Consider the following 27,594-nt stretch of genomic DNA (forward strand, 5'->3'; position numbering starts at 1 on the left):
GTTTATTGCCAATCTGTTCTGTTTATTCTTTCCCCTTGTGGTGCTGGTGATCAACAAACTCAGGGCTTCCCACCTGCTATACCCTCACTGCTCCCCAAGCTTCAGCACAGCCTCACTGTTGCCAGTCTACAGCTGACCTTGGGCCCTGTCACCAGAATCCCTGCAGAGTTTGTTAAAATACAGATGCTTGGGCCCACATGCAGAATTCAAATTAAAAGCATAGCACCAGGCACTTAAGTTTCTGAAGGGTCTATAGGGGATCCTGAAGCATGGCAAAGTTGCAAACCATTCCTATAGAGGAAACCCATCTGTTGAATGAACCCAAAGGTGAACCCATTTCTATTTATTAAACATTATTTTTGCCCTCCAATGTTCTTGGGATTAAATAAGGTTGGATGGGAGTAGCCATTTTTCTTCACCCTGGCCTTTCCCACATCTAATGGACACAGAGAACATCATTTTTAAAAACCCTGTCCATGAATTAAAATGCAATAGTAGAAAAGCCCAAGAGAAACCACCATGGGCTTCATTTGGAAGACATGCAAGGCCTTGCAACCCATTCCCACAGTGTTCAAAGCAAATGGATGCTTCCCACTTGCCAGATGGAATGGTTCAAAGGTGTGTTTCCAAGCTGGAAACTGGCAAATCAGCAGCTCTTAGGAGACAGCATCAGAGTGGATGCTGACCAACACCAGGGTGCGAGGTCCTATAAGCCAGCCACACAGAAAGGCTGCTGGAGGAATTGAAAAAGTTCACACACTGTGGACATCAAATGCCCCCACAGTGTTCCAACGGGGACAATAAAATAGAAACCAGACAGTGATGGGCAGCTGCTATTTAAAATATCTTGTCTAAGGTCTTCAAAGCCTTAGTGACATTGTAGCCACCACTTTTGCCTTTCTGGAAATGAAATGGCTGAGCATCTTCTTGGACTTGCAGGTCCCACATAGAGGAGACAGCAATTGTTCCTTAGAGGTCTTCACAAACATTCTGTCAGGAGTGCATGGTTTAAGACAGGACCCCTGAGTACCTCTCGGTAGAACTCATGGGGAAAGCAGAGAGCCTAAACTTCTTCACCCAGAGAAAACTTGGTGAAGCAAGTCAATGGTTTTACATCTTGAACTCATGAATGACGGTGGAACAGAACAGTCCCACCTCTTGGGGGAGGGGAACACAAGGGTAGAGGTTATAATGACAGTACATAAAAACAGGGTATGTAAAAGTACATTCTCCCTCAGAGTCAGCCAAAAGTTTTACTATAAGATCTTGACTCTAGGGAACCTGCCTAACAATTTGATATATACATACATACATATGTATGTGTGTATATATATATATATATATATATATATATATGGTAAAAGTAGAAAATAGAGAAAATAATGCCTTTTAATATCCCTCTAAACATTAGAGGCAACTTTGTAGAAAAAGGTTGTTGGCGCTGGCTTAGGGAGTTTCTTGTTGCATGTGTTCCAACAGGGCAAGGAGGCAAGCAGCAGGATGAAGCCCCCCAGCAGGACACAGAAGCCACTGAAATAAAAGGCGATGTCATAGGTCTGCGTCCAGTCATAGAACCAACCTGAGAAGACAGTGATGAAAACAAAGTGAGTTTCACATATTTTTAGTTTCTTCCAAATAAAGATGGGCATAAAGCCAGAAGAAGTGTATCAGCTTAATCTTAACTATATCGTGTGTGTGTGTGTGTGTGTGTGTGTGTGTGTGTGTGTGTGTGTATGTATGTGTGTGTGTGTGTGTGTGGCTGAGTCAGGGTCTCATGTAGCCCAGGCTAGTCCCAATTTCACTATTTATCAAAGATGAGCTTGAACTTAACACTTTAGATCCTCCCAAGTGCCAGGCGTGAGCTACCACACCTGGTTTTAGACAAAGCTGGAAAATAAACCTAGGGCTTCCTGCATGCTAGGCAAATACTCTTCCAACCAAACTACAGTCCAGCTCTAGCAAAATAATCTTGAATAAACTACTGTGAAATAATCCACTTTACTTTGTGCAAATCTATGCTATTATTGAGAATGTCCCTATCTGGGATGTCACAGTGAGGAACAAGAAACTGAGTCGACTTGAAGAAGGGTATCTTACCAACAATCGGTGGCCCAAGGCTATTCCCAAGTCCTGCGAAGAACATTAGGATTCCATAGGCGTGGGCTAATTTGTCAATCCCTACAGTCTTTGTGGTCACATATGGAAAGATGGACCAATTACCAGTAAGAAAACCCAGGATCCCAGAAAGTATCGCCAGGGTGACGTAACTCTTGGCAAGGGGGATTGCACATAAGGCCAGGCCGGTGATGATCAGGGTAGCTACATAGAGATACAAGGTGTTGACCCACTTGAAGTCAGCCATGATGCCTAAAAGAAGCTTGCCCACAGCTGTCATGATGCCCATAATAGAGATGAGTGGCATGGTGAGGTCCTCTTCCCTCACGTTGGAACTTCTTGCTACGTCCTCCATGAGTAGCGATGGTGGAAACCCTCCGATGTCAAAAAGCAGGATGGCAATGAAAAGTGCTGAGAAAACTTTGTTTTTAAAAAGAGACACTGTCTCCCCGCAGTAGTTCCTATATAATTGCCATTTCCTCTTGGCGAGCTGCTTGCAAAAGTAAGTCTGCTCCACAACCTTCTTTTTGTACGGCTCAGGCTCCTTGGTGTGTGCTGCGGCTGTGGGGCTTTTAGGAGTCTCCCGTCCCCAGTCACCACTGGGCAATTTATCTTCGCTGCTGTAGCTCTTTTCCAAGATGTTCATATTTTCTTCCAGGCTCTTCTCTTTCTCGTTGTACATGGAGTATCTCTCCAGAACATTCTCCGGAGCTATTTTTTCAGGAAAAGGACAGTTGGGAGACTGCAAGGGCCTCATCAGACTGCCACAGGCTAGTATGTTTAAAGCCAAAGCACCCACAATAAGCAGGCACCCATCCAGGCCATAGAACTCTATCAGCAACCTCTGCAGAGCAGCGTAGATAAAAAGGCCCACACTCGAACCTGCAAGACAGCAAGAACCCCTCAGTCTCAGTATGATCGTTTCAATAGCCCTGGGAGGCGCATGGGTGGCATCATAGTTACCTTATAGCTTACACTGGTATTCACAGAACCTTTGTATTAAAGCCACTGAGAACACTGAGATAATAAGACAGCAGTACTGATAGAACAACCATCTTCAGAATCAACATCCAAAGACCCTATTTATACTTGGGATTTATTTATTTGCTTATCTATCTATCTATCTATCTATCTATCTATCTATCTACCTATCTATCGTTGGTTTTTTTGAGACAGGGTTTCTCCGTAGCTTTGGAGCCTGTCCTGGAACTCAATCTATAGACCAGGCTGGTCTCAAACTCACAGAGATCCGCCCCCTGCCTCTGCCTCCAGGGTGCTGGGATTAAAGGCATATGCCACCACTGCCCGGCAGGATTTATTTTTTTTAAGGATTTTTAAATTTTAATTTTATATGTATGCGTATTTTTGTTGCATGGTCATATGTACACCACATATGCACTGTGCACAATGCCCAGTAGAGGGCATTGGATCCCCTGGAACTGGAGTTAGAGACAGTTGTTAGCCACCATGTGGGTACTGGGAGCCAAAGTCCAGTCCTCTACAAGAACAACCAATGCTCTTAACCCCTGAGCCAATTCTTCAGTCCTGCCAAGATTCATCTTATTTTTTTTTAATTATATGTATGTGACTCTGTGTGGAGTGGGTGCCCTCAAAGGCCAAAGGATGGCATCAGATCCCCTGCAGGTGGCTGTGAGCTGCCTGATAAGGGAACTCAGGTCCTCTGTGAGAGCCACACATGCTTCTACCTTCTAAGCCATCTCCCCAGCTTCCAGTTGTGTCCTGTGGATACAAGATCTTATTAGTTTGAATGGTCCTATTGAGTACATCCTACTATAACCCCAATCTACAGATATAGTGAATGAGTGCTAGAGAGCTTGAGAAATTTACCACAGATCTCAGAGTTGTAAACAACAGAATTCAGTCAGCCTGACTCCAGAAACCCATGGAATGTAGTTATTTTAGAATTTTTTTAAATTGCAATTTTTGTTTGTGTAGCGTGTATTTTTATGTAACCATGCACTTTCCACAGCACACGCTTTGTGTGTGTGTGTGTGTGTGTGTGTGTGTGTGTGTGTGTGTGTGTGTGTGTGTGTATTATATGTGTTTGTGTATGTATAGGTTAGAGGGCATCTGTGGGTCCCAGGACATGAACACAGGTCATCTGGCTAGGCAGCATGCACCTTTATCCACTGAGTCATCTTGCAGGCCCTTATGTTCTTAACAAACACTACCTTTGACTATGTTTTGCATTTATTATGTACTGGGCTCCATGCTACGTTTTATTGTCTTTCTAAAAGCAAATCTTTACATTTCATTTTTAAGATGACTGCTATAGATTAGTTTTAGGATATTAATAATGGTCTGACCATTTAAATTCATTCCCGAATCACTAGAACGGGTGATTTGTATTCTTCCTGCATTAATGGAAGTATGAGAGAAAGCTGAAGTGGGATTTGATGGAGTGTTTCAATTACAGTATGCTGGCTTATACATCACACAAGGGACTAAACACCTCCTCTTCAGCATCTATCTCCCTAAACACACTGCAACGCTGTTTAATTTACGCTGTTCTTGTTGGGTTCTTATTTCAATGTTTTTTTTTTAAGTTGAGTATTTAAAAATTTAAATGTCATAGCAGGAAAATGTAGACAGGCTAATTTTTTTTAAAATTTTGAGTTAGATGATCATAGCATCCATGCTCTAAAAACTCATCTCATCAAAAAATATTATAATCAGGAGCAAAGATACGATGCAGGGGTTAAGAGCACTGGCAGCTCTTGCAGAGGACCCAGGTTCAGTTCTCAGGGCCCACATGACAGCTCACAACCATCTATAACTCCAGTTCCTTGGGGAATCCAGTGCCTCCTACTGCTCCCCTCGGGCACTGTCTGAATATGATGCACAGACAAAACATCCATACACATCATATAAAAATAACAGACAAATTCAATCTCATCCCTGTTGGAAGAGATGTTGGGTCCCAGCCCCCATGGGGTCTCCACGAGTTGCTTGTCAGCCAATAACCACAGACGCATCCTGTTTTCTAGTCCTGGATTACAGCCCCAGCAGTACCCCACTGGCATAAAAAACTCTAGCTCTTAACACCTGCGGTTTTCCACTGTGCTGTAAGTCTGTATATAAGGCTGCTCACTCACTGCAATAGAAAAAAGCACACGCATGCTCTTTGCGAAAGCGACCAGACTTCTCTGTTTTTAACTAAATCTCCAAGCTCAATACTTGGACATAGTCATGGCACATCCCTATCTTTGAGAAGTGGTGCATGCTTCAACAGTTAAAGAGCCTTCAGAAAACAAAGAATGGCCGGGCGTTGGTGCACTTGGAAGGCAGAGGCAGACGGATCTCTGTAAGAATGAAGCAGAATGAATAACTCCAAGACAGCTGTTCTGTGTCATCACCATGAACTGCTTGTTTGTGACTTTTACCTAACATGCTCCACAGATTCTCACAAGACAGCATACCAGTAGACACCAAACATGTTCATCTTAAAGGATTTGCATTTATTGTGTATGGATGTTTTGCTTGAATACACATCTGTGTACCACGTGTGTGCCTGGTGCCTGGAGAGGCCCGAGAGGGCATTGGATCCCCTGGATCCGAAGTCACAGACGGTTGTATTCTGCCACATGGATGCTAGGAACTGAACTCAGCCTCTCTGGAAGAGTGGCCATGCTCTTTAACCGCTAGGCCAGCTCTCCAGACCCTTAAATGCATTCTTGATATTTTAAAAGTTCTGTTTCTGTGGCAGAGAGATGGATCAGCAGAGAAAGACACCTGCCACCACACCTGAGGACCTGAGTTCAATGCCTGTGACTCACATGCTGACACAAGTGTACCAGAGTCAGCAAGTTTTCCCATGACCTCTGCATGAGCTATGGCAAGTGGGTGTTCATGCTCACAACCACATGCACACACACACACACACAAATAAGGAAGCGAAATTTAAAGTCCTAAGTTCTGTTTTGATCTTGAGAAAGAGCAATATCAAAGTCCATCTGTCAATATCATGAAATAGCAAATCACTTCGGCCAACATCATTAATAGCTATGATACGCTGTGTGACAGGGCAGGCCAAACTTCGTACCTCAGCCTGTATCTCATGAGAACATATCCGTGACTTAGAAAGATGCAGCCGTTCTTCAGGGCAATAGGAAGCCATTTCAGAGCTTCCTGGTGGCTGTTGGAAAATGCACAGCTCTAATTTTAATCGTCTACAAGAACATCTTAATTGAAAAACAGGCGGTGTAGAGAGCAAAGTGAGAAAAAACACCAATTATACTTTCATCTGAGTCTAGATTTTGCACTGCTACAGAGGGGACCTCAAGCAGCCAGAGACACACACATGTACGAATTAGCGCATCGATGCAATTGTTTCAAGCTTTCTTGTAACAGGTCAGAGGACAAACATTTAAGACACCATGAGCCATACAATAAACACCTGTCAGTCCCCAGTACTTAGCTATCCCTGGGAAACAGAAACACCAGACAGCAGAGGGACAGAGAGGCTGTCTATGGACATTCAGTTTCTCCAAATGTTCACACATTATGGAATGGTCTTTTCACTTTTAAATATAGGGTAAAATAGAAAAACCACGCTGGTGCAATGTACAAAAACAGAGAGCCAAGTAGATTGGAGCAGAGGCCAATTTTCTAATCCCTATTCACCACTGAGGAAGGTCACAGCCCACAAACTTCAGGTTTTTGTTGGGGCTTGTTTGAATCAGCTGCCCCCAATGGACCCAGAGCTGACCTTGAACTCACATTCCCCTGCCTCAGCCTCCTAAATGCTGGAATGGAAGATGTGCACCACCACATCAGGCTAAAACATTTGTAATGTGCTTATATTTCTACACTTTACCTCTTTCAACTAGGTAGTCACATTTCAAGCAATTGATTCACAGTTTCTTTTGGAAAAGCTACCATGACTCTGTTTAGCTGTGATTGCCTTAGATGAAGGGGGATTTATGCCTGGCTCTACTTTAAACTCACCTTGCTCCCTTAGGTTGATACTAAAAACCCTCCAAATCTCAACTGCCCATGGGTGTTGCAGTTTTGATTTGCTGTGTACAGTGCAGCCCCTCTGCCCTGTCCTCTAGACTGAGTGTAAAGAAAAAGCTGCACAACAGCAGGCAATTTTCAGAGTCTTCAGCACCAGTAAATTTGGGCAGGACAGGGCATTTTGGTCACAGCTACAATCACTAGCCATCCTACAGTCCATGTGTGCCTTTACAGTCCCAGAAACCCAGTGTCATGTCTGATATAACTGTTCCTATTTTACAGTGTAGAAAACGGAGGCACCGAGCAGAGAAGTATCTTGTCCAACATTAACCAGCAAGTGAGTGACAGAAATCTAGCTCCAGGAGGCTGGAGTGATGGCCATTAAGAACACTTTCTCTAGCAATGAGAGAGTGGACACAGCCCCCTTCCCTAACCCAAAAGCTATCGCCAACTGATAACCATTGAAATGAAAAACTAATGAAAAATTAGTTTTCTCTAGCAGATGGCCAATGCAAAACGAACTCCATGGTGTTTTTTGTTTTTATATTTGTTTGTCTCATAATGCTTTGTCTGGGCTCTTTTTCTTACCCTACAGGTCTCTTGCTTATATATTATGCTTTCTGATTTTGTGTTTTTAGGGAATTTCTGTGCACACCAATGTGTGTGTCTCTGCATCTATATGTGTGTCTTGTGCTTTTGTTTGGCTTTTTTTTCTGTTTGTTTGTTTTTTTCCTATTCAGGTTTATACTGTTTCTATTTTGTCTCATTTTATGATTTTTTTCTTGGGTGCCTGGTTGTTTTGTTTTTTTTTCTTTCTTCCTTTCTTTCTTTTTTGTTTTTGTTTTTGGGGGACAAGGTTTCTCTGTGTAGTTTTGGAGCCTGTCCTGGAACCAGGCTGGTCTCGAGCTCACAGAGATCTTCCTGCCTCTGCTTCCCAAGGGCTGGGATTAAGGGTATATGCCACCACCGCCAGGTTGTTTTCTAATGAGAGAGAACAGAAAATGATGTGGATTTGGGAGGGTGGGAAGGATCTAGGATGACCAGGGGGAGGGAGAACCATAATCAGAGTGTATTTATAAAAAAAATCTATTTTCAACTTAAAATAAAACACTTCATGGTCTTGCAGAATACAGTTCCTCGTGTTGTGGTGACCCCCAACCACAAGATTATTTTCTTTGCTGCTTCATAACTGCAATTTTGCTACTGTTATGAATCATAATGAAAGTATCTGATATGCAGGATATCTGATATTCGACCCCTGTGAAAGGGGTTGAATATTTGACCCACAGGTTGAGAACCACTGCCCTAAGCAGACTGATAAAATATCGGTCATGGAAACTGATACTACCTTAACAGTTTTTTTTTTAATCCATCTAAAACATGAACTACCACCCCCAAATACCTGGAGGATGCCAGAAATTATATCTAAAGTGTATATATGTTTTTCTTTGTTTGTTTCTCTGAGACAGGCTCTCACTACACATAGCCCAGGCTAGCTTCATGGTCACAAGCCTTCTGTCCCAGATTTTTGTGAAATAAAAGACATGGGCTACCACACCTTGTTTAATTTATATTTTTATGTGTTATTTTATGACTTCAGTGATCATCTGTTAGTTATTAAAGGGACAATAAGAGAGTGTGTTGCTGGGATGTATAGCTAAGTCAGTGAGTCATGTTCAGAGAGCAGGTCCTTAGACAGTTGTATGTTCTATACTCTGTGCAAGGCTGACCTCAGACTCTGATAGTGGCTGCAGCTATTGTTTCCATTTGGTTTTTCCTTCTTCCCAGAGCAGGTGGTTTTAGGATTCTATGCTTTTCATCCACACAGATAGCTACGAACACCCTGGGCCTAGAAGCTTCCTCAGTAGCCATCACACCCAGGTCTAATACTCAGGTCTGCTATTTATGGATCTTGGAGGTTTGTTTGTTTGGGTTTTGTGGTTGTTGTTTGATTTGTTGTTTTTTTGAGGCAGGGTTTCTCTGTGTATCCCTGGCTATCCTAGAACTTGCTCTGTAGACCAAGCTGGCCTCTAACATCCAAGTGCTGGGATTAAAGGTGTGTGCTACCACTGCCTGGCTTGGATCTTGGGGCTTTTTTGAGAGCTTTTCCCATATTTATGGTAGAAAACAAACTTTCCTTCCAGAAGTGTGGTAAAAAACCATTTTGCTTTCTGATTGGCAGCTGGGTAGAGGCTGGCAGCACACATGTGTTTCACACCTCTTTGCTCAGTTTAGAACGTTAACTTGTGACAATACTGTACTTAATTTTGAAATGGTACCTGTTGAAATCAGGCCAAGTGCGAGGCCTCGGCGGCTGTCAAAATACTGGCATGTAATGGTCACTGTCGCGGTGTATAACAAGCCACATCCGAGACCTGCACATAAGAAGAGAGCAGGAATTCAGACAGGTGCACAATTTCAACCCAAAAGAAGAAAATAAAGGGTCCACATTAGGATGCTGTGGAACCAGCTGCCTAAACATCAGAGTCCCCTGACAGCTCTGGCAGTACTGGTGGCTCAATGGACTTTGAGAAGCATCATTTTTCGCCCACCTTAATATCAGAGTCGAGTAAAAAAAATTAGTTCAATTTCTAAAGTATAAAAGAATAATTCAAAAAAGAAAAAACATTCTGGGCAATGGTAGCACATGCCTTTAATCCCAGTACTCTGGAGGCAGAGTCAGTCTGACCTCTGTGAGTTCGAGGCCAGCCTGGTCTACAGGTCAAGTTCCAGGACAGCCAAGGATACACAGAGAAACCCTGTCTTGAAAAACAAAGGGAGGAAAAAAAAAGATTAATTGCAGTGTAACTGGAGACACAAGAAGGAATCTGAGGAAATGGTTAAGCCATACACTATATACCAAAACTTAATCACGCCTGACCTCAGGCCTGTGTCTCTGCTAGTCCTCAGTGACTCTTCAGCCGGGCTCTAAATATATATATATATTATATATATATATATATATATATATATATATTTCTATTTATGTGTATTGTGTCAGTTTGTACACACATGCATGGGGGGAGGATGCCCGTGGAGGCCAGGAGGAATCATTGGATCCCTGTGGAGCTGCAGTTACAGGTGGTTAAGAGTTACCCAATGTGGGTGCCAGAAATTGAACCCACATCCTCTGGAGAAGTAGACAGTGACCCTAACCACTGAGCCTCTCTCCAGCTCTTCCTTCTCACACCAAGCTATTCTGCTTGACTTTATCTTCCACACCTCAATCAGCAAAATAAAGGGTCTGAAGAGATTGCTTCAATTCTCAATCATCATCCCAGCATCCTGAAGCTTGTATCTGTAAGTCCCCATCATTAGAGCTGCTTTGTATCCTATTTAACAGTAAACTACAGTGACTATTTACTTAGAGTGACTATTTACTTTCAGCTAAAGAAACTTCGTAGAGAAAATCAAAAAGGACACAAATACAGTAAGATACCCACAAGTATGAAAAGAATCAGGCACATGGTTCCTTGCAATGGTATTCTCTATTTTCGTGTAGAGTGGAAAATTTCCACAAATAAAAGCAATCTTGCAGCTACCTGTGTCTTCTTGAGTCCCAAGGGTAAGAATTGTCTCTTGGTCTCGTCTAGCTTGCTGGTTTTATCTTTTAGTCCTATGAATACTGGTAAGATCTGGTACCATCTGCTTGTTTTCTGTTAGCTTCTCATTTGGCTTCTCTGCCTTTATTTTTTACTGCTTTCCTCGATGTTTTCTGGTCATGATGACTACTCTAAAAATAACGCATAAGCCACTAACTGAAAAGGAACCACTGGCTCATTAAGTGGACTAAGGTCATTGTCATTACTTAGACAGATACCTAGATTCTCAGTAAACAGATGCTATGGTTTCAGCAAACATACAAGTAAGCATTTTGGGAACTCAGTGCTCAGTCACACATTGTAAGGCCCAGGCTAGCCTCAAACTTCCATTCCTCCTGTGTGACTCCCCCCCCCAGTACTGACACAGCTGATTTGCAACACCACAGCCACTAAGACGGTGACAATAACAAAATGACTTTGGGTGTTTTATAACAAAATACAACCAATATTTTTCAGACAAGCAATTTATGGTGTTGTATAATCGGGTTTGAATATAGCTCTTCTCCAAGCACAGAATAAACAAATGGATCCCGTATCCAAAGGATGGAAGGATGCTAATGCGCATTAGATTCCACATCACAGTCCATCATGGGGAAACCATCTCTACCAAGTTCTGCTACTGTATCAAAAAGAAATATATATGTAGTTACTTGAAAAAATAACACAAACAAATAAATAAATAAAAACCCTTCCCTGGGGCTGCAGAGATGGCTCAGCTGTTCAGAGAGCACACTGCTCTTGCAGAGGACCTGAGTCCAGTTCCCAGCGCCCACATCAGGTGGCCTACAACTGCCCAACTCAGGCTGCAGCGGATCTGACTCCCTCTGCTGGCCACTGTGAGCACCTGCATTCATGAGTGGGCAGCCACATATACATGCAATTAAAAAATTATATGTATATATATATACACATATACATATATTATATATGTATATATGTATATGTATATGTATATATAATATACATAATATATATAATATATATATATATATATATATATATATATATATATAATTTGGTTTTTCAAGACAGGGTTTCTCTGTGTAGCTTTGTAGACCAGGCTGGCCTTGAACTCACAGAGATCACCTGCCTCTGCTTCCCGAGTGCTGGGATTTAAGGCATGGGCCACCACCGCCCAGCTAAATAAAATGAATCTTAAAGGAGAACTCTTTCCTTTTCCAAATACATTTTTGGTGTGTGTCAGCCTACACTTTCCTCAGATGCTTCCATCAAAAACACTCACTGCAGCAGTTGGGTAAAGACAGACACAGAGAGCATGTGTCGTCTAGGAAGTGGGACTGGGATGGTGAACCCTGACTCAACTTGATTGGATTAAGAAATACAGAGTGGCCGGGCACGCCTTTAATCCCAGCACTAGGGAGGCAGAGGCAGGCGGATCTCTGTGAGTTGGAGACCAGCCTGGTCTACAAGAGGATGTCCAGGATGTCCAGCCTCCAAAGCCACAGAGAAACCCTGTCTCAGAAAACAAAAACAAACAAACAAACAAATAAACAAAAGAACAAGAACAGAATGGGGGCTGGAGAAATGGCTCAGATGTTAAGCGCACTGACTGCTCTTCCAGAGGTCCTAATTCAATTAGTTCAATTAGTTCAATTAGTTCAATTCCCAGCAACCACATGGTGGATCACAACCATCTGCACTGAAATCTGGTGCCCTCTTCTGGCCTGCAGGCATACATGCAGGCAGAATACTGTATACATAATAAATAATAAATCTTAAAAAAGAAGAAGTACAGAATGGTTGCCAGGCATGGTGGTGATGCACACCTTTAATCCCAGCATTTGGGAGGCAGAGGCCAGCGTACAGAGTGAGTTCCACGACAGCTAGGACTGTTACACAGAGAAACCCTGTCTCAAAAAACCGAAAACCAAAACGACCTAAGGGAATAGTGTGAGCCCTTTCCTGAGTGAGCTAACTAAGGGGGGTGGGGGACCCAGCCTGAATGTGAATGGCACATCGGTAGCTGGGGCTCAGAAGAACAAAGGGGGGGGAGTCATTAACACAAGGATTCACTCTCTCCACCATGATGGCCTGATACCTCTATAAATTCAAGCCAAAGGGAATCCTTTCGCATTTGTGATATCTGCTCAGACATTTATCACAACTGTGATAAAACTAAAGTGATTTGTGAACATAAAGACATGACCACTCTTCCCATGGCTAGGGGTAGCTTCATGGTAGAGTACCTCTCTAGCACACAAGCAAGGTGCTGGGTTTAACCCCAGCACCCAAAACCCCTCTGACAACACAAGCATGCCAGTCACTAAATTTGTTTTGTCTCAGAAAATATAATTACTTTTCACGATAAATCTGTTACTGCTGTCAACATGCAGTGAGTCTGTGACCTTTAAGTGGATTGATAAACAAGCGCCTTGTCTCTTAAGGGGCTAGAGAGAGTTCAATGGTTAAGAATATTCAATGCTCTCACAGAGTACCTGGATATACCATACCAGGCAGCTCACAAATACTTACAACTCTTATTCCAGGAGATCTGACACCCTCTGGCCTCTTACAGCACCCACACACGTATAATATGTATGCATTCACGCAGACACACACACATACACATAAGTGGTGGTGCGTGTCTTTAATCCCAGCACTCTCTTGTGACTGTAAGGACAATCTGGTTTGCATAGTGAGTTCTAGGACCGCCTGGGCTATATAGAGAGGCCCTGTCTGAAAACAAACAAACAAACAAACAAGAACAAGAAAAAACATAAATAAACATTTAAAAATAAAATTATCTTTAAATTATTCATTCATTTATTATTTTAAAGATTTATTGTATTTTTAGTTATGTGTATTGTACGTGTCTGCGTGTTGCAATATGCTGAGTATGCTGGCATGCTAGGTCTGCATAACTGGTTGATCCCTGTTGCCTGTGGAGGCCTGAAGAGGGGATCCAACCCATCACAGGTGGAGTTACAGACAGTTGTGAGCTGCCCACTCTGAGTGCTGGGAACTGAATGTGGGTTCTTTGCAAGAATAGTATGTACTATTAAGTGCTGGGACACCTCCCCAGCCCCAAATTTATTATATTTTGTACATAATATATTAGGATGCAATTCAGTAAATAAATGTCTACTCCATACCATCTGAAGTTCCTCAGAGTCCTAAGGAAGAAAATAAAAAGTCCCATGATGTTAAAGTTTCCAAATGATTGTCTTAAAACACTCTCTGGTGGCCAGTCAGCTTTGATCAGATTCTAGCAGTGAAAAAACTTCCGAGGAGCATTAATAATAGTTTTAACATCAAATAACCATAGTTAGGCAAATTCAGCCAAGGTCAGTATTATCATGTTTTCTCTCATTTGTGGCTTCTAGAGTTTAGTGAAACTGTCTAGGAAACTAATGGGAGGAGAGGGGAAGGGGAGAGGGGAGGGAGAGGGGGTTAAAGGGAAGGTATAATGTACGATATATACCTGTCCTTATGTAACACAGTACCATGGGCAATGAAGAGGCACAACTCATTTTTAAAGTCCACACTGCTGAGTATTTAAGGCATAAACACAAGTGACGTGTCACTGTTCCCTTTGCTTAATCAGGTGAACAGGAAATGCAATTCAGTGGCCTAATGATTCTTTTTATCTAGTATGTGCTTGTTCACCTACATCTGGATGAGACAGCAACTCTAGAATCTTGCTTGTGTGTGTGTGTGTGTGTGTGTGTGAGTGTGAGACCCCACTCTGTGAAAATAGACTCAGAATGCAATCATTGTTATCAAGCCATAAAACAAAAATAAACAAATAATACAGCCAGGAGCCCATGAAGGACAGGATCTGAGGCATACGTCCCTAATAGTGAGAGCTGTCAAAAGCCATTCACAAATGACTCTGCAAAGCGAGACCTGCATAGAGGCCATTGCAACCACACTCAAATAGCACTTCCAACAAGGACCAAGGCCACCTTAGAACAAATGCATGTAGCCAAGGATTTTTGCTTGAAAACAGCTTATATAATTCCCTTTATCTCACCTTCACAGACTTCCTTAAACACACCCAACATTTCCTAAGGTGTGTGTGTGTGTGTCCCCATTGCTACACTCTTCAATCGTTCAATAAACACAGATGATCTTTGAAGAATCTCCCGTGGTTATCCAGCAGGACATATAACTCTGTAGTGATGTATTATTTTTGATTTATTAAAGCTTGACTGAGGATTCAGAAAAGCAAAGTCCGCCTCAAGGTATAGAGATCAGGTGGTGGTGGTACACACCTTTAATTCCAGGACTCAGGAGAAAGGCAGATGGATCTCTGAGTTCAAGGCCACCCTGGGTTAACGGAGAGTGAATCAAAGCTCATGCCTTTAATCCCAGCACTAGATGGGTATAAAAGATAGAAGCAGGATCTTCAGTATTCAGTATGGGGCATTCATTCTCCAGCCACACTGAGGAGAGGTTACAGTCTGAGGCTTGGTGAGAGCTCATGGAGACAGGATCAGCCCATTCAGCCTGAGGTAGAGGTAAGAAGCTAGTGGCTAGTTGCTTTGCTTTTCTGATATTCAGCTTGAAATTTGAACCGCAAACATTAGTCTCTGGGTGATGTATTTATCCAAGTTACATAACTCAGCCAGACACTAAGCTCTTTATCACACCCACTGCTCCAAGGGTCCACCTCCAACTGCCAGTTCATCTCCTCAGAATTTCTCATCTGAACCTTTACCTCCTCCTAGCTCTGTGAACCTTCAACACAATCCTGCCTGTCTAAGCGGCTGTGTAATGGTGTGTATCACTTCATGTTTCTGCAATAAAAATGACAGAAGAGGCAGCATTTCCCCATCAGGATTCTATCAAATGCTCTGGCAGTTTCCCAGGTGACATATCCATTCCAAAAAAAAAAAAAAAAAAAAAAAAAAAAAGGAAAAGCTGCTGGGGGCTGGAGCACTTGCTGATCTTCCAGGGAACCTGAGTTTGGTTCCCAGTACCCATGCCAGGTATCTCACAACCACCTGGAACTCCTGCTGCCGGGGATATGATGCCCCCTCTGGCCTCAGCAGGCACCACACACACACACACACACACACACACACACACGAGAGAGAGAGAGAGAGAGAGAGAGAGAGAGAGAGAGAGAGAGAGAGAGAATCTCTTTAAAAGGTTGCTGTACGTTATCCACTGTATCCCATTCTGGGTGTTTGGCTCTCTGGTAGTGGTGTCTACCACTACCTTGGCTTCCCTTCCAATCCATCCACTTGCCACACCCTACCTGTCCCTACAGACTCTGTCACACTGCCATTCCTAAAGCCTTTCTCCGCACACACACACATTACACCAGCTCCAGGCACTGGCTTCTCTTTGTCACTGCCCTTGCTTCTGCTGTGTGGCAAGTTACCCTTGGATAAGTCTGTCCTTCTACCTAGATGACCAGCACCATGACTCACAAATTCTCCCTTCTGACCTTTAACGCAATTACACGGGATTAAGAGACATTGAAGACATAAACGTCTATCATCTATGTGTAGAATGTAGTACTAAAACGGCCATTGTCTTGGTATTAGCTTGCACTTTTCACTCAAGTCTATGGCATATACATTACAGATACAGCCTCAGACAATACTAAAAATCATAGGTAACGTAGCCAGACATGGAGGTGCACATATGCAATCCCCAAACTAGGGAAACTGAGCCAGGAAGATCTAGAGCCATAGAAGGATATCCTGCTTCAAAACAAAAGACACCCAAAATCATAGTTGCTCAACACAATTGTACACTGATAAGAATCAGTTCCACCTTAGGCTGGTCTTGGTGGCATACACCTTTAATCCCAGCACCCAGGAGGCAGATCACAAAAAAGAGAAGAAAAATAGCTATCATTGATGATAAAACTATCTAAGTGAGGACTGGGGAGAAGTTTATGATACTATTTTTGCTAAGGTGAATATATAAGAAATGGCCACTATCTTATTAGCATACTTAAAGTAACAGAACCAGATATGGACTCCCATGACCACAGTCTAGTGGTTTTTAACATTGAACACCTTTAAATACAATACATTACAAAGGAATTTCATGAAATATTAAGTGGTCCAGGTTCTTTGTTACTCATCTGTTACTAAGTCATCATTAAGCATTCCCTCTATGCCATCTTCTTCACTCTCACGCCTTGTCTTTAAAATCAACTTTGTACATCTACCAGAACTTCTGGATGGGGTGCTGGCAATAAGCTGGAACTCTGCTCACTGTTGCCAAAGTCCCAGCAGCAAACAGAGAGAAATGACCAACATCAGGATCATCTAGGTTTACATTTTCCTATCTCACACCTCCTTGCTGAAATATAGAGATAAAACCTTGAAATTTCTTCCTGTTCCCCGAAGTGGGGCACAGGGGGATTGTCAAGGTGTTCTTATCCCTGGACTAACTAGAGAGATGGCTCAGCAGTAAAAACTGTGTGTCTCACTGGCTGTTCTTCCACAAGACCTGGGTTCATTTCCCAGCACCCACAGGGGGACTCATAACTGGAACTCCAGTTCCAAGTGGTCCTTTGCTCTCTTGTGACTTCCATGGGTACCAGGTATATGCATGGCACACAGACATCCACGCAGGCAAAACACTCATCATACATATAAAATCATAAAAGAACAACAACAACAACAAAATTTAATGTGGTTATCTCTTCCAGACTTTGATCCAATGGGCAGACATTTCCTAAAGCAACAACTCTTGGAAAGTAAGGTATTGCTGAACATTTTCACTCCTCAGACTAACTTAATAATAATAAGAAAAAGAAAAAGACAATGGTGAAATGATGTGGACATGGAGTTAGAAGACTCATGGGGACTGGTTCCTTACCTACAATGATGCCATAGGAAAAAAAAAGAAAGTAGATATTGGGGGCGAGACTACTCAGCATCAGGCCGCCAGCCACCAGGAAGCCGCTGAAGATTGTGACGGTTCTCGCTCCAAAAGATGACACACAGAGACTGCAGACAGGACCTAAAAGAAATTGAGACCTTCACTTATATAGCAGTGACCCCTTCCTTATGACCACATGACCCACCCATTGTCAGTTCAAAACAGTTCTATCCATTACAATGCAACACAGAAAGACAACATCTACAGTTCTGGGCACTCTAGACACCGCTGTACACTAGACATTACTTGAGGTGCTCTATCTGATAGTCACACTCCACTTTAGCCTTATTGCAGCCCTGCCAAGTAGATACTGTTGCTATTCCTTTTTTTTTTTTTTTAAATAAAAGGATGGTGAATTCACTGTAGAGAAAGGCAATTATCTATTGGAGTCAGACTTGACCCAGGGTTTGGCTTTCCCTCTTGTCAAGTTGTTGAATCTCAGGCAACTTATTTGTACTCCCTGAGGCTCATCTGACAATTGGGATTAACAGTTGGCACCTCTCAGTGTTTCATGCACAGATGACGAATGGGCAGAAAAGATCCATGCCTGAAATTGTTCAGTGTAAGAAGCACTGTGTGAAATAGGTCTTGAGACAGATTGTGTCTCACTGGTGCCATGCCAGGGCAAATGCTTAGAATCATAGCACAGAAGCTGGGCGTTGGTGGTGCACGCCTTTAATCCCAGCACTCGGGAGGCAGAGGCAGGTGGATCTCTGTGAGTTCGAGGCCAGCCTGGCTTACAGAGAAAGTTCCAGGACATTATCCAAAAGCAATATCCAAACCCTGTCTCGAAACAAACAAACAAACAAAAAAACAAAACAAAATGATAGCACCGAGCAGGTTGGAAATAAAGGTGTTGGGTTCTGGGCCCAAATAAGCTCATTTCACGTGAAAGGAGAGAGAAATTCCAGGAAGGTGCCATTTCTAGTCCACAGCAGAACAAAGAACCTCGAAGCTTGCAGTTACAGCATGAAGGGAAGTCTGGGCAGGAACTCAAGGCAGGCACCTGAAGGCAGCAACTGAAGCAGAGGCTATGAAGGGATGCTGCTTACTGGCTTGCTCCCCATAGCTTGCTCAGCCTGTTTGCTTGAACCACCCAGAACCATTTTCTGGGGGGGGGGGGGGATGGGGGGATGGGGAGGACCTACCACAGTGGGCTGGAGCCTATGCATCAATTAATCATTAAGAAAATGCTCATGGCCTTGCTTACAGGCCAATCTGATGCATGCATTTTCTCAGAGTTCCCTCTTCCCAGATGCCCCTAGCTCATATCAAGCTGAAAAACAAACAAACAAACAAACAAACAGAACTAGCAAGCATAACCAGTGCCCTTGGTTGGTTCACTTTGTGTTCTCCAAATGGGACTTTAAATCTATACTCTTTAATTTATGGGAGCGAAACAGGGCGTGGCATGCAAAGGTGTTAAAGATGGGTAATGATTGTCACAGAAAGTACTCAAACCCACAAAGTGTAACCAGACTCTGTCAAATCACCCCTGAAGAACGGACACACTCATGGGTGCAAGTCTCTGTCTTAACAAACAAGGTCTCTAATATAATTACCAAGCATTGTTCCTTAGCACCAGGCAAGTCCCAGATTTCCATCAAATAAATCAAAGGACTGTTCTCAAGGGAGATTTCTTGTGTTGTTTTGAGTCTTCCACTTAGTAGAAAAGACCTTTGTAATGAAAGCGGTTTGCCCAAAATATGAACCATTGGAAATGGTTAAGATGAAAGGGGAGCTCTGCTGCTTGTTCAGTTTGAGACATGTCAAACAGAATAGCCAGCTGTCAGGGCTACTCCACTGAAGAACAGAGTCTCCTAACAAGGAAATAGTAGCAGTCGTGAGAATATCACTTCAAAATGCAAGGTAGTATGAAGACAATGAGAGGCAGAGCCCCAGAGAGAGCCTGTTCTGGCCACCTGTCCTCAATCAGCCAATTAAAAGAGCCAAATTAATAGTGAAAGGCAGAAAAGGGAGATTTATTAATGTGGCCACAGTGGGAAGAAAGAGAAAGAGATCCAGTGACCCTCCCAAACCCGTCGGGGACTGGGGTCCTGGCATGAGGAGGAAGGGTTAAACAGAGAGCCAGAGGGGCATAACTAAGTGGTCCAGCAGGCATGCTCTCTGCCTGCCACGGCCTCAGCTCCAAGTCTCTCTAAGGTCATCTCACAGGATGTCAATGTTTCTCCAGAGACAAATTCCTCCTCTGGATTCCCCAGGTTCAGCCCTGTGTGCTCTCAGTAGGAGGCTATGGAGGAAATTCTAATTTCTTAAGAGTCCATTGTTTCCAAAGCCCGACCGCCAAAGAAAGGGACAGGAGTGTCTCTTTAGAATATTTCCACTGAAAAAGGCAGGTTACAGGGCCTTTGGGGATTTCAGGGGAGGATTGTCACCCTGGGCCAAGGACCTGAGCCTTGAGTAGGCAGTGACGTATCATTGCAGTCACAAACAGGATGCAAAAGCATTCCAAACGGAGCAAACAGGTCATGATTATTGTTGGTGTTCTTTCGCTGCCACAGATACCCAAGAAACACAAAGGAAGGAAAGATGCCCAGGGTTTCAGAGGTTGTGTTATAATGACAAAAGAAACGGGAAGCTAATAACACATAGACGATTCCCTTCAGGAATGAGGCTTGCTTGCATGAGAGGGTCTCAAGGCCATTAATAAATGTGAGACTAAGATAAAACAATAAATCAGTGGTTCTCATCCTGTGGGTCTCCACCCCTTTGGGAGTTGAAGGACCCTTTCCAAGAGGTTATCTAAGACCACTAGAAAATACAGATATTTGCATTATGATTCATAGGAGTAGCAAAATTACAGCTATGAAGTAGTAATGAAATAATATTACGGTTGGGGGTCACCACAACATGAGGAACTGTACTGAAGGGTCACAGTGTTAGGAAGGTTGAAGCCGGCCATTGTATCTCTTTGAGTTCAAGGCCAGCCTAGTCTACAAAGCAAGTTCCGAGACAGCCAAGGCTACACAGAGAAACCCTGTTTGGAAAAACCAAAATAACAAACAAACAAAAGATTAGGAATGAGGACACAGACACACACACACACACACACACACACACACACACACACACACACACACACACACACACGATAGGGGAGTTGGAGGATGAGCATTAACAGCCAAGAGAGGGAAGCCAGAGGTGCCTCTTCCGGGAACCAAGTCTTTGAACAAAAAAGAAATCTGACCTTTTATGGCCACTTATGGGTGGCAGGAAGTTTCACATCACATGATTTAGTTCAGAATCGATTATGTGATGAGGAGCACGGAGGAGCCAGGTACTGGTTGAGACCATAAATCAGGGGCTGCTGCTAAGCCACCTCACAGTTAAAGGTACTTCGCAGCTCAGGTCTAATCCTCATATACCTTCCTGCCAGCACTCAACAACACTTTGAGCTGGTGGACCCGCCTGCACTGACTTATCTTCTACTGACTCATGCTGGCAACTGGGAGGCTGGAGGAATTATGAACCAAAACTGGGGGCAAAGGGGACTGCTGCTTCTACCTTGAGCCTCAAACTAGAAGACGAAAGAGTTCTTCCATTGTTTCAGCAAGGAGGTTGGCACCATTCTTCTCCTTGAACTTGGAGGATGAATGACATGTGGACCGGGGGTGCTTTAGCATATCTCAGAATGCTGCAAGGTCATGGCAGCCCTCTGCTTCATTGACCTTCCACTCCTGTGCTCATCTAGGCCAACCACAGAAATATAACCAACAGGAAACAGATATTAAGACATTTGTTGTGAGGGACCTGTGGGCTACGGGCCAGGCGATGCTTGACTAGGTGGGCAAGTCTAAGTAAGGCCAGTAGGGCAAACCACCAGGAGGGGCAAGCTGGGACTCTCAGGTACAAGCTGAAGCTGTAGGCCACAGGCAGGACTGCTTTTTCTGGGAAAGGTCCATTCTTTTTTGGAGTCCTCCCAGATTATCTGGGCTAAACTCTTTCTCTGAAAGCCGATTGCATACTTACATCTTAAAAAACAAAAACCTTCCTAGCAATGTCAGCTTTAGGACTTGAGTAACCAGAGAATGAATGAATGAATGAATGAATGAATGAATGAATGAATGCAGCCAAACTGACACAGAGCACTAACCATCTCATCTCCCACCATAAGCCTTCTTCCTCAGTCAAATTTACCTCACCAGAATGTGTCATGAACAGTGCAGACCCCAGGTCTTAGCATCCAAGGATTCTGCAAAGCCTGCTGGCTCCCTACCTGCCTAACCATGACAATCCATCCTTCTGGCAGCCCACCTCAGACAATCTCAATAAAACTAGTCAAGAAAAAAAGGGGGACTGTGGTGGTGCATGCCTTTAATCCCAGTACTTGGGAGACAGAGGCAGGCAGATCTCTGTGAGTTTGAGGCAGCCTGGTTCACAGAGCAACTTCCAGGACAGCCAAGGCTACATAGAGAAGCCCTGTCTAGGAAAAAAAACAAAACAAACCAAAAACAAACCTAATAAATAGGAAATGAGAACTGAAGATACCACTCAGTTGGTAAAGTGTTTGCTGTGCATGAGACCTGAGCTCTTCTCCAGAACCTTCTAGGAAAGAAGGGTTTGGTGGTCTATACTGTAATCCTAGTGGTGGGAGAGCGGGACAGAAAGTTCCCCAAGGACTCACTGGCTGTCCAGCCTCCATGACTCTGAGAGCTGAAGTTGGGTAACGCCTAGGGAAGGACTTAAGGTTGATCTTAGCCTCCATGAGCACTCAGACACAAATGCACCAACACATACACACACACACACACACACAGAGAGAGAGAGAGAGAGAGAGAGAGAGAGAGAGAGAGAGAGGGCAGCCCTGACAATACACTGAAAATGTATCAGCAGGCAATCATCACTTACTCTACACATAACACCCATCCATAGCTGAACTCCTGAACAAGGCCCAGACACACCCACCTTAGCTACAAATGGACCCACGGAAGTACTGTTATACTCTGCTGACCTTCAGTACAAGGGTCTCCTCCCCAAGGACCCAGACTTTCATTCAAGACAGCCTAACTGCCCTCAGTGCCAATCAGAAGTCCTGACTCACAAGTCAGACAACTTCCAAGCCCTTTGCTATGAATAAGGTTGCATACTGGGAAACTCTGGAGCACATTTTCAAGGCTTTTCAAGCTTGCTTGCTTGGATTACAATCTCAATTAGCCTCCGAATAAATGCAACTTTCTTGGCTCTTACCTAGGTTAATTTTATCTCTAGTCAAGAAATTCCAAAGATAGTCCCACTCTTGCTAGTCACCTTGGTATTTAAGAAGTTTCAACCCATTAGTTCTCTTTGTTCCTTCTGTCTGTTCCCTGAGACTACAAGGCCTACAGTATGCATGTATTTTGTAAATCCTCTTTGCATTCCCAAGGGGATAGGCTGTGTCCTGTTCCACATAACTCCGAACTGTATAGTCACTTTGCCTTGGTCCAAATGACTCCATTTTATAAAGCAGAATGGGTTCTACATCTTGTTTGTGCAGGTCAACAAAAACCATCTACCCACATATGAGCTAAGCCAATTGAATCAGGAACACATCCATAGGAAAGTAGATCAAGACCATATCAGATAAATCATACCAGTGAGCTTATGGGTCACATCCGATGTAATCCCCTTACTTGGATCATATAAAAGTAAAGGACACCAAATACTGGGGTCTGGGGGTACACGCTGACACATCATCAGACCAGCAGGAGCATGGGGTCAGAAGACCAACAGATAACTGACTCTAAGCTCTGTCCCCCTGTAGCCTCAACTTAGTGTGATCCCCCTGCTTGAGGCAGACCACTTGATTTTCCCAGAATGAAGGCATTGAGTAGGTGGATGGCCAGTGTGGCTCTGCAGTGAGTATCACCTATGCACAAGCACACACACACACACACACACACACACACACTTCTTTTTAACAAGTTCCTCCTTGAGCTCTCAGAGCTTCTCTTTTCTATGCTCAGCCTCAATAGCTCTGAGCTGTAAGTCCAATGGCCTCCTCATCTAGCTGGTGTCGTCCCCTGAGAAGGTGAATGGACTGCCCAAGCAGTGGCTAAGCCAGGACTTGAGTTAGACTCTTGCCTTCACCCCAAACCCCTATGAGTACTACTTCTCTTCCTGATTTTGTTAGTGTTTCAAATTCCATATATTTTAGAATTTAATTTTTTTTTTGCTTGAAGAAAGTGAAAAGTTCATTTCTCTAAAAAGCCGGCAATTTGGAGCTGCCTCATTTAAAATATATTCACTTTTATGAAGGGACAACAGTCCCTTCCATTTAGAATATCAGAAGGCTATACAACAGCAGCTTGTTGACTTATACTTAGAGATTAATGAGCTAATTTGTTATTGGTGTTCTTGAGAACACCAGAGGAGGTTTTAGAGGTGTGTGAGAAAGTGATTTCACACTGACCAAGTGATGTCCAGATACACTTGCTATTTCCTGGATGCACTGTGAAATGGAATTTGTTCTGCAGAGAACATAGTTGGTAGCCAAAATTTGCCTGTACAAAATGAAGCTTGTAACGGTTTCTGTATATCTAAAAATGAGTTTGTGCTTGAGAAATACAAACATTTAAAAGAGAAATGAAAAGTTGGATCAGATAGCTAATCCCCAAATAGATAAGAGCTTAAGTTTTCCAAAGGACTGGCCTAGCATGCCTCTCTTCCTTCTCTCTATTGCTCTAGTAAAATGTGAGCTGTGACACAGATTATCAAATGCAACATTACAAACACAGCCAGAATTCTTGGCATGCCTAGGCGTCTTAAGAGACTTGGAAGGGTAGGCGCAACATCTCAGAAGCCTAGACCTGAAGGACTGGACCAATAATGTCTGGCGTGAGGCAGCTGGGCTCTTGGGTGGCTCAAGAGTGAGTAACAGTATCAAAGCAACCCCATGGCTCGAAAGGGGAAACATTAAGATGAATGACTTATTTTAGCTCTGGGTAACAAACTCTCCACACTGCTCTTTAGAATTCCACCTTCTCCCTGAATTCCCCTCACATCCATCTCTCTCTGTCTTCTGAGCCAGGCTGGCTTCTTAGACTAGACAGGGCCCAGATTCTAGGGCCATGATCTGCTGTCACTGTCTTGAAATTCTTAATAATCCTTAAGCAAGGATTCCATTTTTTTCATATTGCTCTGGGGTTTATAAATTATGTAGACAGTCCTATTCAAAATGAAGATGGCTGATCCTGGACCTTGAATAGGGAGATGTTGACCTAGGGACATGGGGATGTTGACCTAGGGACATGGGGATGTTGACCTAGGGACATGGAGATGCTGACCTAAGGACATGGAGATGTTGGCCTAGGGTCGTGGTGGTAATGTGGAGTTACAGGTCAGATTCTAAGGGAGACCAACTTCAGCTCCTACACCGGTGTTGACATTCCATACCAGCTGCCATCAACTTCAGCTTTTACATCAATGCATACATTCCATACCCCAGATGCCATTAACTCTCTTCTGCCTCCTGAACCAACTCTGGAACAAGCCTTGTCTTCCTACCATGCACTAAGGGGAATGCTGCTGGAATTACCCTCTGGCTCTTTTCTGGATGCCCCGATAATTACGGTTCTGTTTAATAATTTGCTAGTAGAGATGATGAAATATAAGAAAATGCTGTACAATCTCCTCTCGACACCAGCTTGTTTCCTAGAAAGCCATATGTTCAAATCTCTCTATGAATGTATCAGTTACTAGCCACTTGTGCTTTGACAATTTTACAAGCAGTCTTTTTTTTAAATTTTACAATTGCACATGTGTGTATGTGCCTGAGTATATGCATATGCACTATGTATGTGCAGGTGCCCATGGATCCCAGAGGACATTGGATCCCCTGAAGTAATGTTACAGGCAGTTGTGAGCCAGCTGATATGGATAGGAACAGCAGGTGCTCCTAACCACTGAGCCATCTCTCCAGCCTTGCAATCCTTATTTTAAAAAAAAACAAAAACAAAAACAAAACAAACAAACAAACAAACAAAAACTCTTTCAAACAAATCCTGAGCAAATGTCCTGTTTCTCCTGATTCTGGAGCATCATGATTTTCTTCATTTGTTTAGTCATGCTTAGTTATCTTATCTGATAAGATCAGAGGAGCCTGCAGGTTTTTCCCCATGGCTATGTATCTTGTTTTGGATTTAACAACTGGATGTTATTGCTTTTTTTTTTCCACAGCAACCCCCTTAATAGCTAAGAGACAGACATATCTTTTTTTTTTTTTAAAGATGACTAATGCAGGCTTGTTTTAAGCAGACTTTCATAGATCAATTTTAAAACTCAAAAACACCTTATGAATCACCACACCCAATCTCCCTAGTTTCTCCACAGTTTGGAGATTAAGTTCATAGTACACAGGAAGACTCCAGGGGTACCCATCCCACTTATGCCTGTCTTATACACAGGAAGAGGCTCCAGGGGTACCCATCCCCACCTATGCCTGTCTCAGGCCATTTGGTGCTTAAATAGTGCCAGATAAGGTAGAGAGATAGTCATTAAAAATTACCGCAGAATTCAAACTGTGACTCCAGACACTGAAATTGTATATGATATTTATGGTCAAAAGGATAATTTAAAAAAAAATCCTTTCCTGTTTGCCTTAAACACAGAAATCCCAATTATACTGCAAACTACTGTTTAAATAGATCTTCATATAACCCCTCTGAAAAGCCTAAAGAACATCACCACTTGAGATATGACTGTCCTTGCTGTGGGATACTTTTTGGAGGAGGTTGCTGTAGTTGATGGACATGTGAACTGAACCTAGTGCTGAACCCAAGATGAGTGAGAGCTTGGAAAACACAGAGATCAGTTGCATACTGTGACTATGCCTGCACACGGCATATATACATCCTCTGAATTATTACATCCATGGGAATATATGTGCTCCTTGATAGATGGTGAGCTCTGTGTGTGTGTGTGTGTGTGTGTGTGTGTGTGTGTGTGTGTGTGTGTAAGTCAGAAGAGAACACTATTGTTCTTGTTCTTGAATGTTAAGTCTCCCTTGTTTTTCTAGACAGTGTCTAATGGATCCGGAGCTTATCCAAGCTAAGCTAGCTGGCCAATGAGCCCCAGGGATCCACTTGTCTCTACCTCCCCAGCTCTGGGATTATAACCACGCCCTAAAACACCCAGCTCTCCTATAAAATACTGGGGATCTAACTGGTCCCCATACACTATATAACTGAGCTATCTCCCCAGCCCCTGTGCCCTGTGAGCCCCTTAGAGGCAGGAACCCTATGTTTGCAGCTCAACCTGTCATTTCTTAAGATTTTATTGTAAAAATTTCATTATGTATCTCTCTCTTTCCCTCTCTCCCTCTGTCTCTCTCTCTGCTCTCTCTCTGTTCTCTCTCTCTCTGCTCTCTCTCTCTCCCTCCCTCTCTCTCTCTCTCTCTCTCTCTGTGTGTGTGTGTGTGTGTGTGTGTGTGTGTGTGTATGTGTGTGTGTTCACATGTCTATGAGGCCAGAGGGGGTGTCTGATCCATTGGAGCAAGCGGTTGTGAGAAGCCTGCTGTGGGTGCTGTGGTCTATTGTGGATGCAGTGTACCTTCTCTAGCCACCCACCCCCCATCTTTTCATTTCCATCATCTAGCATGCTGCCTGTCACTTTCTCGAGGAAACTGATGATGAGATGAGTTGTAAGCGTGCAAAATTCCTGTACTTCACACGGATTCATTACATCGAAGGCACGGCACTAAACCTCAACAACGAGCAGGAAAACACCCATTAAGCATCAAATGTGTAGAAGCCTTCCATGCCCCACGCAATGTTAATGACACAGCAAATGTAATTAAGTGATTAAAGAGTAAGAAAACACAGAAACTCATCCACTTACTTGCAAGTAAGCCGACTCCACTTGCCAGCGATCCCACCCAGGCTGTTTTTCCTTTTCCTTCACCAAAGGCATCCAACCATTCTATGTACAAGACCCCAACAGCTAATGGAGATCCATAACAGAGGAACTGAGTGAAGAAGGAGACGACCACAATCACCCAGCCCCACCCGCCATCAGGGGACTTCTGAAACTCCAT

The 27,594-nt window shown here is 43.3% G+C and overlaps 1 protein-coding gene across 1 annotated transcript; it reads right to left on the minus strand.

Annotated features, from left to right (window-relative positions):
* Nucleotides 1–1,400: 1,400 nt before the first annotated feature.
* Slc16a9 (solute carrier family 16 member 9) lies at nt 1,401–27,594 on the minus strand. Its single transcript, XM_035450514.1, has 5 exons — nt 27,399–27,594; nt 17,502–17,645; nt 9,372–9,467; nt 2,098–2,997; nt 1,401–1,579 (listed from the first exon to the last, which is right to left on the minus strand). The coding sequence occupies exons 1-5, from the start codon at nt 27,592–27,594 to the stop codon at nt 1,401–1,403; spliced, it is 1,515 nt and encodes a 504-aa protein (XP_035306405.1).

This window comes from Cricetulus griseus (assembly GCF_003668045.3).
Source record: "Cricetulus griseus strain 17A/GY chromosome 1 unlocalized genomic scaffold, alternate assembly CriGri-PICRH-1.0 chr1_0, whole genome shotgun sequence".
NCBI lineage: Eukaryota > Metazoa > Chordata > Mammalia > Rodentia > Cricetidae > Cricetulus > Cricetulus griseus.

What these genes read in the sequence shown, in the direction of transcription:
- Slc16a9 (XM_035450514.1), bottom strand. Translation starts at nt 27,594, where the DNA reads ATGGAGTTTCAGAAGTCCCCTGATGGCGGGTGGGGCTGGGTGATTGTG. An exon ending in TGGAGTCGGCTTACTTGCAA is followed by an intron (nt 17,646 to 27,398) that starts GTAAGTGGATGA and finishes AATTTCTTTTAG; the next exon opens with GTCCTGTCTGCAGTCTCTGT. An exon ending in ACTTGGCCTGATTTCAACAG is followed by an intron (nt 2,998 to 9,371) that starts GTACCATTTCAA and finishes GCTGTCTTGCAG; the next exon opens with GTTCGAGTGTGGGCCTTTTT.